The sequence below is a fragment of the Tamandua tetradactyla genome, chromosome 17, assembly GCF_023851605.1.
Source record: "Tamandua tetradactyla isolate mTamTet1 chromosome 17, mTamTet1.pri, whole genome shotgun sequence".
NCBI classification, from domain to species: Eukaryota; Metazoa; Chordata; class Mammalia; order Pilosa; family Myrmecophagidae; genus Tamandua; species Tamandua tetradactyla.
Window position 1 is genome coordinate 59,611,277 of NC_135343.1, and position 15,137 is coordinate 59,626,413.

Genomic DNA, 15,137 nt, shown 5'->3' on the forward strand with positions numbered 1-15,137 from the left:
AGATTGGGATGTGCACCCTGAGGAGGCTGTCATTTTGTCTTCAGTAGCCGCTTTAAAATCCTCTTCGGATCATCCCAGGATCTGTGTTGTCTCCATGTTGGTGTGTGCTGGTTTGAAAGGATGTATGCCCCCTAGAAAAGCCGTATTGTAATCCTAATCCCATTTTGTAAAGGCAGCCGTTTCTTATGTGATTTAAGCAAGAGTGGTTGTTAAACTGGATTAGATGGAAGCGTGCCTCCACCCATTTGGGTGGGTCTTGATTAGTTTCTGAAGTCCTATAAAAGAGGAAACATTTTGGAAAATGAGAGATTCAGAGACAGCAGAGCAGAATGACATAGCTATGAGAAGCAGAGTCCACCAGCCAGCGACCTTTGGAGATGATGTGCTGGTTTGAAAGGAAGCATGCCCCCTAAGAAAAGCCATGTTTTAATATAAATCCCATTTCATAAAGGTAGAATAATCTCTATTCAATGCTGTATGTTTGAAACTGTAATGAAATCATCTCCCTGGATGATGTGATTTAGTCAAGAGTGGTTGTTAAACTGGATTAAGGGACGACATGTTTCCACCCATTTGGGTGGGTCTTGATTGGTTTATTGGAGTCCTATAAAAGAGGAAATATTTTGGAGAATGAGAGATTCAGAGAGAGCAACACTACGAAGCAGAGAGTCCACCAGCCAGCAATCTTTGGAGATGAAGAAGGAAAACGCCTCCCGGGGAGCTTCATGAAACCGGAAGCCAGGAGAGAAAGCTAGCAGATGACGCCATGTGCGCCACGTGCCCTTCCAGATGAGAGAGAAACCCTGAACTTCACTGGCCTTCTAGAACCAAGGTATCTTTCCCTGGATGGATGCTTTTGACTGGACATTTCTATAGGCTTGTTTTAATTGGACATTTTTTTGGCCTTAGAACTGTAAACTAGCAACTCATTAAATTCCCCTTGTTAAAAGCCATTCCATTTCTGGTATATTGCATTCCAGCAGCTAGCAAACTAGAACAGATGAAGAAGGAAAATGCCTCCCGGGGAGCTTCATGAAACAGGAAGCCAGGAGAAGAAGCTAGCAGATGACGCCATGTTTGCCATGTGCCCTTCCAGATGAGAGAGGAACCCTGACCGTGTTCACCATGTGCCTTTCCAGATGAGGGAGAAACCATGACTGTGTTCACCATGTGCCTTCTTGGATGAAAGAGAAACCCTAAACTTCATCAGCCTTCTTGAACCAAGGTATCTTTTCCTGGATGCCTTAGATTGAACATTTATATAGACTTGTTTTAATTGGGACATTTTCTCAGCCTTAGAACTGTAAACTAGCAACTTATTAAATTCCCCTTCTTAAAAGTCATTCCATTTCTGGTATATTGCATTCTGGCAGCTAGCAAACTAGAACATGGTTTATGTTGATTCTTCTCTCATCCAAAGTAACATTTTCCTGGTTCTTGGTGTACAAGTGATTTGTGATTGTATCATGGGCTTTGGGGTGTGACACTCCAGACCTTGTTTAAACCTTTTGCTTTGGCAGGCCTCCTCTGACACAAAGCCAGTGGGGGAACCGAGGGTGTCCCTCATTACTGCTGGGAGATGGTAAAAGTCCAATTCTCTGCTCTACCACTGCTGAGGCCACCCTGATGGAGAGGGGGTAGAGGGTATATGCCTCATTACAGTTTCCACATGCCCTCTTCTGACACTCCAGAAGGCACTCCCCACTCAGCCTTCTCTGACTTGAAGCTCTCAGAACTAAGGAGTGCCTTGTTACAGCCAGGCGAGGGTGGAAGTTGAGGTTCCCATTTCATCTTGGCCAGTGGGGGTTGGATTGGGCCACAGCTTTTTCTGTGGAGCTTGGTTGCAGTAGGGTGAATAGTATCTAAGTTTTCTGTGTTGCTAGGACGCCCCTTTCCTAGTCCCTTGACTAGAGAGAGCAGCTTTGCAGGGAGCTCTTTTGGTCTTCTCCCGTTGGCATTTTTGGTATGTGGTTTGTCCAGCCTCCAGTTGAGATGTCCTATGCGAATAGAAGCCCAGGAAACCCACCATAGTGCTTTACGCCAGTCTGCCTACTCTTCTCTGCATTCCAGAATCATCTTAGGTTTGTTTTATGTATTAACGTCCAGGGTTTTTAGGTACTTAGGGGGAGGCATAGACACCATTTCTAAAAGACCCATCTCTCCCTTCTTTAGCCCTCCTCTATACTTCCCTTCCTTTTTTTGGAATTCTTTTCTTATGAAAACCACGGAGTCTTTGTATAAAAAATTCAATCAAGTAAACATTAAAAACTGGATAAAGAGTAGGAGGCTCTAGCCTCCTATATTCTGGAGCAGCTAGAAGGAAAAATATGAAGATCATGTGGTGGCCCGTGACAAACTCTGAGGTCTGTCCTGTGACCGCTTGTTGAAGAGTGCTTTGAAAACTATTACTTTTTTATTTCTTTGCTTTGTATATATGTTATACTAAACAAAACAAAACAAAAAAGTTTAAAAAAAAAGAGAGTGGGAGAAATATAGAGAAGTATATCTATTTCATCTTGTTCCAGAACCAAAAGTCTCACATCTGTTATGTTTTGTTTTGTTTTTTTCACATCTGTTTTTAAAGGATAACTCTGGCAAATGTGTGGAAAAATGACTGAGGGCCAAGGGCAGCAATAAACTGACAGAAGAAAACAGATATAGGAGGCTGTTCCCAGGGTGCTCTGGCCTCACTGCCAGCTTGTGTAGCCTCCTAGCCCTTCTGCTCAGCCCCTTGGAGTCATTCATAGCAGGAAGCAGGTAGTGAGCCTGGCTTTTCCTGCTCCACTAGCCCGGGGAAGAGGCGAGTGCCAGAGGCAACTTCTCAAACTAAGTCCTTGAAGCTCAGGGGAAGCTCACTGGCCCACTCCAGTTTCCTTGTGCATACTGTTATAGGAGCAAATCCAACCATGGACCTGTGAGGAGCAGGTTTCCTTGGTCTTCTGCATCTGCTGTACCTGGTGATGGACTCAAAGACCTTGCTGATGGCACAGGAGATTTTCTGACTGTCTCATCACCACATCCAGGTGGGGCTCTGGCGGGACTCAGGAGATGACTGTGGAGCTGGGACCTGAGCTGCAGGGCTTTCCCGAGCAAGCCAGGAGGGCCCCCGGACAGATGCTGAGGCAAACCAGGGACGGACTTCTGTCTGAAGTTAGAATCTACACTGCTCCACTTGTTAACTGTGTGTCAAGGCTCAATGCTTCTGAGCCTCAGTTTCCCCATCTGTAGAGTGGAGATCGCAAAAACTTCAGCCGGTTTATTGGCAAAACTAAATGGGATAATATGCAAAAGCTCTTAGCACAGCTGCTAGTCTTGTGATGTTATTGTTTCAATTCACTACTCCATTAGTCAGGGTTCTCTAGGGAAACAGAACCAACAGGAGATATCTGTAAATATTATGAGCTTTAATAAAAATGTGCATGTAACTGTGGGACACACAAGTCTGAATTCCATAGGGCACACTGCAAGCTGGCAACTCTGATGTACTCGATGAATTCGCCCAGGAGAAACTGGCTGGCTGAAGTAGAGATGAAAGTTCTCTCTTCTGACTGCTGAAGTCATCACTTCTTTTAATGCCTTAAGTCGATTAGATTAAATGTCTCTCATTGAGGAAGATACTCCTTACTTTATTATAGATGTAATCAGCCATAAATGCAAACAACTTATTGATGATTGAAGCTCATGAAATGTCCTCACATAACAGTTAGGCAGTGCTTGCCTGACCAGACAGCTGGGTACCGTTACCAAGCCAAGTTGACACATGAACCCAACCATCACTGCTGCCCTCTCTGAGGAAATCCTTTGCATGGTACTGGTAGTTTCTCCTGCCCTGAGGGAGGAAAATGAGCCTTCATTTGCCTAAGAGGAAAAGACATGGCACACAGACTTACTGACTACATCCCCTCAGTCTCCTCCCTGGATAGTTCTCTGGGGTTGGGTTGATGATTCTGCCAGGTAGTAAAAGGTGGTGGTGCCCCCAAGAGAGCCTCTTTTGTTGCTCAGATGTGGTCTCCAGCCAACACAACAAGCAATCTCACCACCCTCCCACTGTCTACATGGGACATGACTCCCAGGGGTGTGGACCTTCCTGGCAACATGGGACAGAAATCCTAGAATGAGCTGAAACTCAGCAACAAGGGATTGAGAAAAACCCTAGAATGAACTGAAACTCAACATCAAGGGATTGAGAAAACCTTCTTGATCAAAAGGGGGAAGAGTGAAATGAGACAAAGTGTCAATGACTGAGAGATTCCAAACAGAGTAGAGAGGTTATCCTGGAGGTTATTCTTATGCATTATCACCTTGTTATTCAAGATGTAATGGAGAGGCTGGAGGGAACTTCCTGAAAATGTAGAGCTGTGTTCCAGTAGCCATGTTTCTTGAAGATGATTGTATAATGATAAAGCTTTCACAATGTGACTGTGTGATTATGAAAACCTTGTGTCTGATACTCCTTTTATCTACCTTGTTGTTCTAGTTTGCTAGCTGCCGGAATGCAACACACCAGAGATGGATTGGCTTTTAATAAAAGGGTATTTATTTTGTTGGTTCTTCAGAGGAAAGGCAGCTAACTTTCCACTGAGGTTCTTTCTTACATGGAAGGCACAAGATGGTCTCTGCTGGTCTTCTCTCCAGGCCCCTGGGTTCCAACAACCTTCCCCGGGGTGACTTCTTTCTGCATCTCCAAAGGCCTGGGCTGAGCTGCTAGTGCTGAGATGAGGAATGCCAAGCTGCTAGTCTGTGCTACATTGCGTTCTCTCATTTAAGCACCAGCCAGTTAAGTCAAGCGTCACTCATTGCAGCAGACACGCCTCCTAGCCAACTGCAGATGTAATTAGCAACAGATGAGATTCCCATACCATTGGTTTGTGTCCACAGCAACAGAACTAGGTATGCTCACCTGGCCAAGTTGACAAGGGGTGGACTGTCATGATTAGGGACAGGTGTCAACTTGGCCAAGTTGTGGTACTTGTTTATCTGATTGGGCAAGCGCTGGCCTGTCTGTTGCAATGAGGACATTTCATAGGATTAGGTCATGAGCACGTCAGCTACATCCACAGCTGATTCCATTTGTAATCAGCCAAAGGGGAGTGTCTTCTGCAATTAGTGATGCTAAATGTAATCATGGGAAGCCTTTTAAGGAGGACTCAGAGGAGACAGGTTCCATTCCTGCTTTGGCTGGTGAGCCTCTCCTGTGAAGTTCATCCAGGCCATCCATCGGAGTCATCAGCTTCGCAGCCTGCCCTGTGGATTTTGGACTCTGCATTCCTACGGTCGTGTGAGACACTTTCATAAGTTTTATATTTGCAAGTGTTCCCTGTTGATTCTGTTTCTCTAGAGAACCCTAACTAATACACTTGTCAACAAATGAGTAGAACATATGGAATAAAATTAAATAATAGGGGGAACAAATGTTAAAATAAACTTAGTTTGAAATGCTAGTGATCAATGAAAGTGAGGGGTAAGGAGTATGGTAGGTATAATCTTTTTTTTGTTTTTTCTGTTTTCGTTTTATTTCTTTTTCTATTGTCTTTTTATTTCTTTTTCTGAATGGATGCAAATGTTCTAAGAAATGATGACTATGCAACTAAGTGATGATATTGTGAATTACTGATTATCTAATGTTTTATTACATTTGTTAAATTTTTTAAATTAATAAATTTTTTTAAAAAGGTGGTGGTGCCTCTTTTATTTTTATTTATTTTTATTTATGAAACATAACCACATACGAACACAACATTCTTACCATATGATCATTCCATTCTTGTTATATAATCAGTAACTCACAATATCATCGCATAGTTGTATATTCATCATGATCATTTCTTAGAACATTTGCATCAATTAGAAAAAAAAAACAGAAGAAAATTCATACATACCATACCCTTTACCCCTCCCTTTCATTGATCACTAGCATTCCAATCTACTAAATTTATTTTAACATTTGTTCCCCCTATTATTTATTTATTTTTAATCTATATGTTTTACTCACCTGTTGATAAGGTAGATAAAAGAAGCATCAGACACAAGGGTTTCACAACCACACAGTCACATTACGAAAGCTCTATCATTATACAATCTTCAAGAAACATGGGTGCCTCTGTTTTAGAAAACAGATTTAACCAGCCCTCCTGCCATTTGTCTGTCCCAGATTCAAGGGACCTGGAACTCATTTGTTGACTGAACAAATATTTTCTCAGCATCCTGTGTGCTGGGTACAGTTCTTAGCACTCGGGGTACATCTGTGAACAAAGCAGACAAATATCCTGCTCGTGAGGAGCTTATCTTGCAGCAGAGGAGACAAGGCAAAGCATAATAAATAAGTAAATTATAGAGAATGTTGGTAGTAAATGCTGAGGAAGAAGAAATCAGGTGGGGTTTGGAGAATGGCTTGCGGGGAGGTGACAGTGTCTATAGGGTGATTAGGGACGCTCTTGAGAAGGCCAGAGCTAAAGGAGGTGGGATATAGCCCTGCTGATGCCATCTGGGAAAGGGGAGCAGCTGGGGCAAACATCCTCAGGAAGGGGTGTGTCTAACCTATGTAGAGAATAGGATGGAAGCCAACTGGAGCAGGGGGCAAGCAGTAGGAAGTTACAAAGGGAGCACGCCCTGGTAGGTAGTGACGACGACTTTTCATTTTGCTGTATAAACAAGGAGCCAGGGAAGAGTTGTAAGGAGATCACCCCTTACCTGCTGCTGGGTTGAGAATAGCTCTAGTGAGGGCTGGTGCAGCATCCACGCTAGAGATGGTGGCGGTTCGGACTAGGATATTTTCAGTGGAGGTGAAAATAAGAAGTGGTCAGAGTCTACCTGTGGTTTCTCTAGGCTATAAATTCGAAAGAATAGAGCCAGCTTGTTTACATGATGGGTTGGATTTGGGTCTAAGAAAAAAAAGAGGAGTTGGTTATGACTTTTAGTCTGAGTAACTGGAAAAGTAGGGTTGCTTTTAACTGAAATGGAAAGAGACAGAGCAAGTTTTAGGGGTCCCGTGGAAGCACCCATATTTTGAGAGGTCTGTCAGACTTTGGAGTAAATGAGTAAGGCATGAGGAGAGAGGTTTTGGCTGGAGATGAGAATTGTCAGCGTGTGGATCAGCAGCTCTGGTCCTGGGCTGATGGCACAGACGTGACATGCCCTTGTCCTTGCCTCGGATCGGGGTACACGTGGTATCCTTCTGTCTTCATCCTGGAGTGCTAGCCCTGATCACTGGGTTAAGGTGGTATCTGCAGGGGTCAAAAGTGACTTTTAACCCTTTGAAATTACTCCCTCAGGGGTGATGCCTTGAGGCTCTACAGATATCCTGTTTCTCCTCAGACTTTCACCTACATATGTTATTCAATTACTTTTCTATCAGTTTGCGCATGTGAATAGGTATTTTATTTAGTAGGTCATAGTTCACTACTCTGATTCTTCTTTTCCTCCTTTGCCCGACTTAGGTGATTAGGGCTATTTCAGGTAAGCCCGGGGCCCTTTCAGTGTGCCCCCGCCCTTGTTTGAACCCTTTCTGGCACTGCGAGATGCCCCACCCTCATCTTGTATTTTCTCTGCCTCAGCCTTGGTATCAAACATGTCTCTAAGGACTTCTTTTTTCTTGAAATAGAGAGTGGTTTGTAATCTGGGAAAATAATTGCAACCTTATAGAGTTGTTCTAAATTGGAGATAAGCTATGTAAAGTGCCAAGCTTATCAAACACTCAGGAAGTGTCAATTATTGAGGTAGCCTTGCTTTTCATGAGTAGAAATGCATTTTATGTTTTTTAAATCAATGGCAGCATCCCTGCACATACACATGACCCTTGGTAAGGCAACCACTTCTTGAATCCAAAGCTTCTTAAACGCAGACACACAGATGGACAGTTCCTGGCACCTGGGTAGTTGTTTGTTTCTAACTTTTATAGAATATCTCTGTTTCTTCTTGGGGTACCACCATTTGAATCTTAAGGTTTCACATTTGCCTTTCTAGTCCATGAGTTCTGGAGAGGGCAAGAGTCCGACTCCACAAGTAGCTGGGACCCCCCAGGCTGAGAATGTGGGCACAGGCTGTGGTTTTCTTAGTGCAGGAATGTAATGCCTGGGCCGAATTTGAGGGCTCTGTAAGGTAGCGTATGAACTGACGTGGTCTCTTGCCAAGGCTGGCTTCATAATAGCAGACTCCAGACTTGAAGCGTGTCTTTGTGGTTGCTGGTCTAGCCCCTTCATTTTAGAGACTGGGGACAGAGGCCCAGCACCCCACAGCCAGGGAGTATTTCCTGTAAACTGAGGTAAACTTACCTCAGACAAGACTCTCTTCTCAGACCTTCCTGTAGCAAAAGGAAACCACGGTAGAGGATTCTTGTCAACTCAGCAGCCCTCATTTGTGCTTTCGAGGAAGGGCTGGATGAGGGACCAGAGAAATCCATTCGGATGCCTGAGACAAGAGGCCGAGGAAAGAGCAGGAACAGAGAATCAATTCTGGGCACACCGATCTTCATGGACCCGGACAGATCACTTGGACACATCTGTTTCCTCTGCCTTCATCTGGCCTCTGGTGAATATGTTAGAGACTTGCATTAACCCCACGATTCATGTGGCAAACGAGAAGAAGGAATAGCAGCTCAATACAAAAAAAGGAAGTAAAAGGGCTGGCCTCCAGGATCTGGAAGCCAGATTCTGGTTCCATCTGTAGCATTAACCTCTCTGGGCCTCTGTTTTTTCTTCTATGAAATGAAGAGGTTGGTCTAAATAATTCTAATGTCCCTTCCAGCTTTATTTTAAAATTCCTTGAGTTGTATATAATTTCAAGGCTTTAAAATAAAACTGGACCTCAAGCCCCTAGGAATTTTTAAAAATCAGATGTTTCCAGAAAACATCTCTGTGGGGATCATAGCCCTGCCAGCAGCAGTCCTGCCCTCTCCTAGGAGAGAGCTGAAGTTGTAGGTGCCTGTGGTCTGTCCTGCTAACCAGGACCCCTATGGATCATGACTCCCAGCCTGGTGGAAGTGGCCTGAGAAGCAGGAGAACTGCCCCCAGTCACTCTGGGAGACACAGGGCACTTCAGAGTAAAGACTGGCAGGAAGGGAAGCACCTTATAATAACACTATTCATATCCACGGTTCTTACGACTTTCCCAGCAGTTTTTCAACCATTGTTTCACCCCATCAGCCCAAATCCAGGTAGCTAGTAGCTGGTGAGTGAGGGCCCAGATCCCCCATTTGCTGGCACTAAGCCTAGCTGTGGGCTCTTTGCAGCAGTGATTCCTGGCCAGCAGCACACTTCAGCTGGGGGGCAGTGAGTTAACATACAGATGCCCAGGCCTGTGCCCAGAACTACTGAATTGGAATCCTTAGGGTGGGGTCCCTTGAACAGTGGCCAGAGAAGATGGTCTGGTCTTCCCGTTTCAGTATTGCACTCACAGATTATGTTTAAGTCCAGCCTTGAGACACGAAGAGAGATCAGATCCTAAATGGGAATACAAACGTTTCCAAATCTGATTTCCTCTGCTATCTTTGCCAGTACCCGAAACACAGCCTCCATGCAGTATTTTAGCTCTATGCAGCACTCCTAAGTCTACAGGAATTGCTGAAGAAAAGGAGACATTTTAGATCTGAATTCCAGTTTTTCATAGCTTCTTAATAAAAGGGTTAAAGATATTCCCAAGGGTGAATGAAGAGTTGGTTTAAATCCTCTGTTAATGGGTTTACTAGTATATTCTTGTTCCCTTATTTATTTTTAGGCTGAAGACAATCCAGCATATGTACTAGTTAACAGGCGACGCTAACCCGTACACGCACAGCTGCCACTCCAGCTCTCTGCATGGAGCCCAGGTAATCGTTTGTTAGCACCTCCCTGGAGCAGAAGGGCATCAGGCTGAGGTCTTTGCATTCCTGACCCATCCTAGTCCTCAGAGTACTCAGTGGTATAGGTACTGAGATGATAGAGAGTAAACCATAGAAAATAAACCTATCTCACAGGACTTTTGGCATGCTTAGTGACTTGACCGCACCCAAATGACACTTACGTCCTGGTCCCTACAACCAGCCCCAGGTTCTTTGATTCTCTAGAAGAACCCACAGAATGCAGCATATAGTCCTACTCACACTTAGGACTTATTACAGAGAAAGGTTTCAAAGCAAAATCAGCAAAGGTAAGAGCAGAATGGAGCAAAGTGCAGTGGGAGCCAGGCTCAAGCTTCCAAGTGTTCTCTCCCTGGAGACGCAAGATACACTTAGTTTCTCCAGCAACACATTGTGACATATCTGCAATGCTATCTCTGGGGAAGCTCATCCAAGACTCAGTGCCCAGGGTTTTGACTGGGGGCTGGTCACATCAGCCTTCTCTGCCTGGCATGTGTCAAAATTCCAGATGCCTAGAGGCAAAGCCTGGGTACATAAAACATATTGTCTGCACCATTTAGGCACAGTGAGCCACCCTGTCTGGTAGGGAGCTTTGGGAACCTTACTGAAATCCAGGTTTCCAGAGGCCAGCCAAGGGCCACCTGGCCCACCAGCCTTCCTGAAGCTAGCAGTCCTCGGCCTGCTGGGTTGGCTCTATTCAGCACAGCACTCAAAGCTCATTGCCTTTTTTGATTTTGAGATTTGGGAGAGCTGAATCTCCAAGGTTGGGAGTCCTTCCCGAGGACACACAGGTTGCAGGTAGCAGAGCTGAGATTCTGGAATCTAGTTGACACGGGAGCTCCTGAGGAAAGTCTTTGTGGAGCTAGAAGACCCTCTGCAGTTGAGCACTGTCCAGGAGAACTTCTACAGTGATAGATGGTCATGTTTCTGCATGTCCAGTGCAGTGGCTGCTAAGGACATGTGGCTGTTGAGTGCTTGACAAGGGGCTTGTGTGACTGTGGAGCTGAACTTCTGCTTTTATTTGTAGCTGGTTGCTGCCATAGGCTCCGCTCTCCACCATAATGTAATGGATTTTTCTTCTTTTGGGCAGCAGGTGGGATAAATAGACCCTTGCTCTAAACTAAAAGGGTACACCGACCTGCATGTCCTCTCAGCAGATGTTCTTGTACATGTACAGCAGGGAAACAACAGGTACAGTCTGCCCAATCTCTGTTTAAAAAAACCAAACAAACCCTGCTCATGTAAAACTCCTATTGGTTGCTTTTAAACTAAAGGACAGAGAGGAACTCGGCCCTCCAGAAACACAGCTCTGAGGTTCTGGGTGAAGCCCCCCACTGTCCCCCTCCCAGCCTTCTCCAGGCAGGTAGCCTGCCCAGATGGTCCTCAGGCCTCTGTGTTATTGAGAGACAGGGTGTGTCAGCAAGACCGGACTGACTGCCCCCCTGCTGGCCTCTTCTCCACTGGCTTTTGGAGGAGGTGCTCATGAGTAGCAGGTAACTGGAAGCCTAGAGAAGGGGAGGGGTTGGCATTGAGCACCTGTGGAGTCAGTCAGGTAACTGAGCCGCACTCCTCATGCTCATGCTGACCCTGGAGGTAACAGAGGTGACGTGGGCCTGGGGCCTCGTGGGGACTGTGCATGCCAGCTCAGTTGCAGTCTTGGCCCTGAGGCAGTAGGAAGGTCACGGTTGGTTGCTGGGCCTTGGTTTCCTTCTCCGTCAGATGGGAGGAAGATTATTGTGAGAATTAGCAGTAAGGGCTTAACAGTAAGTCAGCTGCTGCCTGTGGCCCATGCTGAGCTGCCAGTGACAAGCATGGCAGGCGGGCACTGGGGTGGCCCCTGACCCGGTGCCTCTCCATTCCAGCACTTCCCCTTCTGTGTGATGTCGGTAAACATCACCCGCATCGCAATCCAGGCCCTGAGGGAGGGCTGTCTCTCCAGGTGAGTGCCCACGCTGCCTGCCAGCCATCACCCTGCCTCATTTTCACCAGCTTGCTTCCTCCCCCACTGCTTCTAGAGGGGCCCCCAGCCCCTTCTCCCACCCACGACCCCAGCTGTGAAGGCCCTGGATGCTCAGGCCCATTCCCTGAGGGCAGGGTGGCCCAGTGTCACCCTTGTGCACTGATGAGCCCCCAGCCTCCATGTGCCACAGGGAGTGTAACCGGCAGCAGGCGGTCATCCCGGTGGTGAACAGCTTCTATGCGGCCGCTTTCCTCCGCCTCGCCCACATCTGGAAGACACAGCGCAAGACAATCTCAGACTCGGGCTTTGTCCTCAAAGGTGTGCTCCCAGGGAGGCCTGGGGTCCCCAGCACTGAGGGCTAGATGATTTGGGGCTACAGTTCCTTACCCATTCCCTCCCTCCAAGCTTTCACCCAGATCTCTACCTGACACACTCTGGACCTTACTACTCCTTTCTCAGCCATCACTCCTCCCTTTCTGGCCTTATCCCCATGCTGGTCATGTTTTCTGAATCAAAAATTAGAAGCTGCAGTCTGACAGTTGGACTGACCATTCAAAATCATGCTTTTCCTGGACTGGGAAGAGTGTGTGGTCCAGGCTCTGTGTGGCTCCTGGGCTTCCTTGGCGATGCTCTTTCCATCTTAGAAGATGTGTCTCCTTTCTCCCCGGGCTATCTGGGTGGGGGTTGTTAGTGCTGCATGAAACCAGGGCAGCTCCCTAGAGCTGCTCATCTTTCCCAATCCTCTCTGTCTCAGACTTGGAAGCATTGGCCAAGAAGAACCCGAAGCTGTTGCTCAAGACCCTGGAGAGCTACTTGGCCCGCGTGTCACAGGGTCAGGCCTCTCTGCTGGGAGCTCACAAGTGCCGGGGGCCACAAGGCCCTCCCTCCAAGGACCTCCCATTTACGGGTATGTGTGACCTGCCCCTGCACTCATCAGAGGCCCATGGCTGACCTGACTGCAGGCCGACAGACAGAAGGACAGACAGTTTGGGCCGCAGTGGCCTTCAGAGGACCATCATGAGCTGTGGTGGAAGCACTGTGCTGTGCCAAGGCCTTTCCAGTCTCAGCAGACACGTGGTCAGGGAAAGCCAAGGCTCCTCATGAGCCATTAGATGGGGTTAGACTCAACCCACTCCCCAGAGCTGTCTCCACAGTAAGCATTTGGCCTTAGACGTCATCTTAGCCGGACCACAGCTTCCAGGATTGGGTGCCAGGCGTTCACCCTGTCGTACATGGACCCTGCAAGGAGGTTCTACATAAGCCTGAGCTGAAGGATATTCCCAAGCAGAGGCCAGCTGTATTTCAACTCCCTGGAGGCAGTGCTCTCAGGCCCCGATGTCTGCAGGGCTGGGAAACTGTGTAACCATCTGGAGGGAGGCAGTAGCAGCAGCAGCCAGCAGGGCAGCTTGAACCAGAGAAAGTGCCTGAAACGTCCGCCGGCTGGTCTTCCTCCTCCCTCTGCCAGGCCCCTGTCACGGAACCCCCAGGCTTTCTGGCCTTGCCACTTACCCTCTTCTCCCTCTTCTCTCCCTAGCTCTACCCTCACCATCCCCAACTCCCCCAACTGCCCCACCCCCATTTTGTCACATGGGGGTGGCATTCAGCCTAGTCTCTCTCCTGGCTGCTCCCCTCAAATCACCCCTGAATGACAGCTTTCTCACCTGTGGAAGCTGTTCAGTTCCCTTCAGGCACAGTTTTCTGGCCTGGCAAAGAAAAGGAGGAAATTCACACACCGGCTGTGCTGGTTTGAAAGGATGTATGGACCCTGGAAAAGCCATGTTGTAATCCTAATCCCATTTTGTAAAACCTGCCATTTCTTCTAATCCCTATTCAGTACTGTATGTTTGAAACTGTAATTAGATCATCTCCCTGGAGATGTGACTCAATCAAGAGTGGTTGTTAAACTGGATTAGGTGGAGGCATGTCTCCACCCATTTGGGTGGGTCTTGATTGGTTTACTGGAATCCTGTAAAAGAGGAAACATTTTGGAGAATGAGAGAGATGCAGAGAAAGCAGAGCAGAACGACATAGCCACCAGAAGCAGAGTCCATCAGCCAGCGACTTTTGGAGATGAAGAAGGAAAACGTCTCCCAGGGAGCTTCACGAAACGGGAAGCCAGGAGAGGAAGTCAGCAGATGACGCCGTGTTCGCCATGTGCCCTTCCAGATGAGAGAGAGAAACTGTGTTCACCATGTGTCTTCTCACTTGAGAGAGAAACCCTGAACTTCATCGACCTTCTTGAACCAAGGTATGTTGCCCTGGATGCCTTAGATTGGACATTTCCATAGACTTGTTTTAATTGGGACATTTTCTCAGCCTTAGAACTATAAACTAGCAACTTATTAAATTCCTCTTTAAAAGCCATACTGTTCCTGGTATATTGCATTCTGGCAGTTAGCAAACTAGAACACTGGCAGTTTTCAAATAAAGAAATTGTTCTAGTTTAAGGGTTTCAGGTGTTTTCCTGTGGCCCTGTGGTTCCAGGGCAGGTTAGAGCTGGGCCCGCCGCCCAGGTGAGTGCATAGGTGGGCTGTGCCACAGGTTGGGGATCCAGGAGAGAGAAATTCACCTTGCTCTGGCTGACCTTCTGCTGAGCTGATGTCATACTCCTTGTCACACTGCCGGCCCCAGAAACTCCTCGCAAGCTCCAGCCAGTGGTGCAGGTTGCCGTGGTTCTTGTTAAGGGTGACTGTTGTGGGGTCCCCATACATCTGCCTCTAGGTGAGCCTGGCCATGATCCCACATCTGCAAAAGGGCCACCAGGCCAGGGTCACTTGAGCTGAAGTGTGGGAACCCCCCAGCTCTGCTCAGGCCGGGCCGGGCCTTGGCTGCATTTGGGCTTCTGGTGTTCAGGCTGTGAGGAAGCTCTGTCCCCTGCATCTGGGCTCTGCTTCTGGAGGATTCCATTGTCCTCCACCATCCACCACAGGCCATGGGGTGGGTGGTTAATAGTGCGCCACCACTCTCTTATCCTTCCTGCTCCCTCAAGTAGATCCATGAGAAGTCATTGTCTGACCCCTGGACTGGGGACCGTCCCAGGTGTTGGAAAAGCAGATGGTCACCCAGCTGTGGAAGGGAACCCCTAGACTGCTGTCAGCAGGAGGCCACAAGGCAGGGAGATGGGATACCCCACTCTGTGCCTGGTGTTGTCTTTGCTGACAGTCTTTGGTTTCCTTACTTCCTCCAGACTGGGCCCTTAGGTGACAGACAGAGGTGGCAGGGTGAGTTGTAGGCATGACTACAGGAGAGAAAAGGTTGGTCAGAGAGGGTCGGAGCCCTGGAGAGGGGTGTAGGGCATCATGCCTGAGCCCACACACAGGCCAGGCTGGAGTTGCTCCTCCAATT

The 15,137-nt window shown here is 47.5% G+C and overlaps 1 protein-coding gene across 1 annotated transcript; it reads left to right on the top strand.

Moving 5' to 3' along the window:
• Window positions 1-3,010: 3,010 nt before the first annotated feature.
• On the top strand, window positions 3,011-14,170 carry LOC143661273 (ELMO domain-containing protein 3-like). Its single transcript, XM_077134767.1, has 4 exons — window positions 3,011-3,023; window positions 11,695-11,771; window positions 11,983-12,110; window positions 12,547-14,170. Exons 2-4 carry the CDS (start codon window positions 11,713-11,715, stop codon window positions 12,741-12,743), a joined length of 384 nt encoding a protein of 127 aa, XP_076990882.1. The 5' UTR covers window positions 3,011-3,023; window positions 11,695-11,712; the 3' UTR covers window positions 12,744-14,170.
• Window positions 14,171-15,137: the final 967 nt, after the last annotated feature.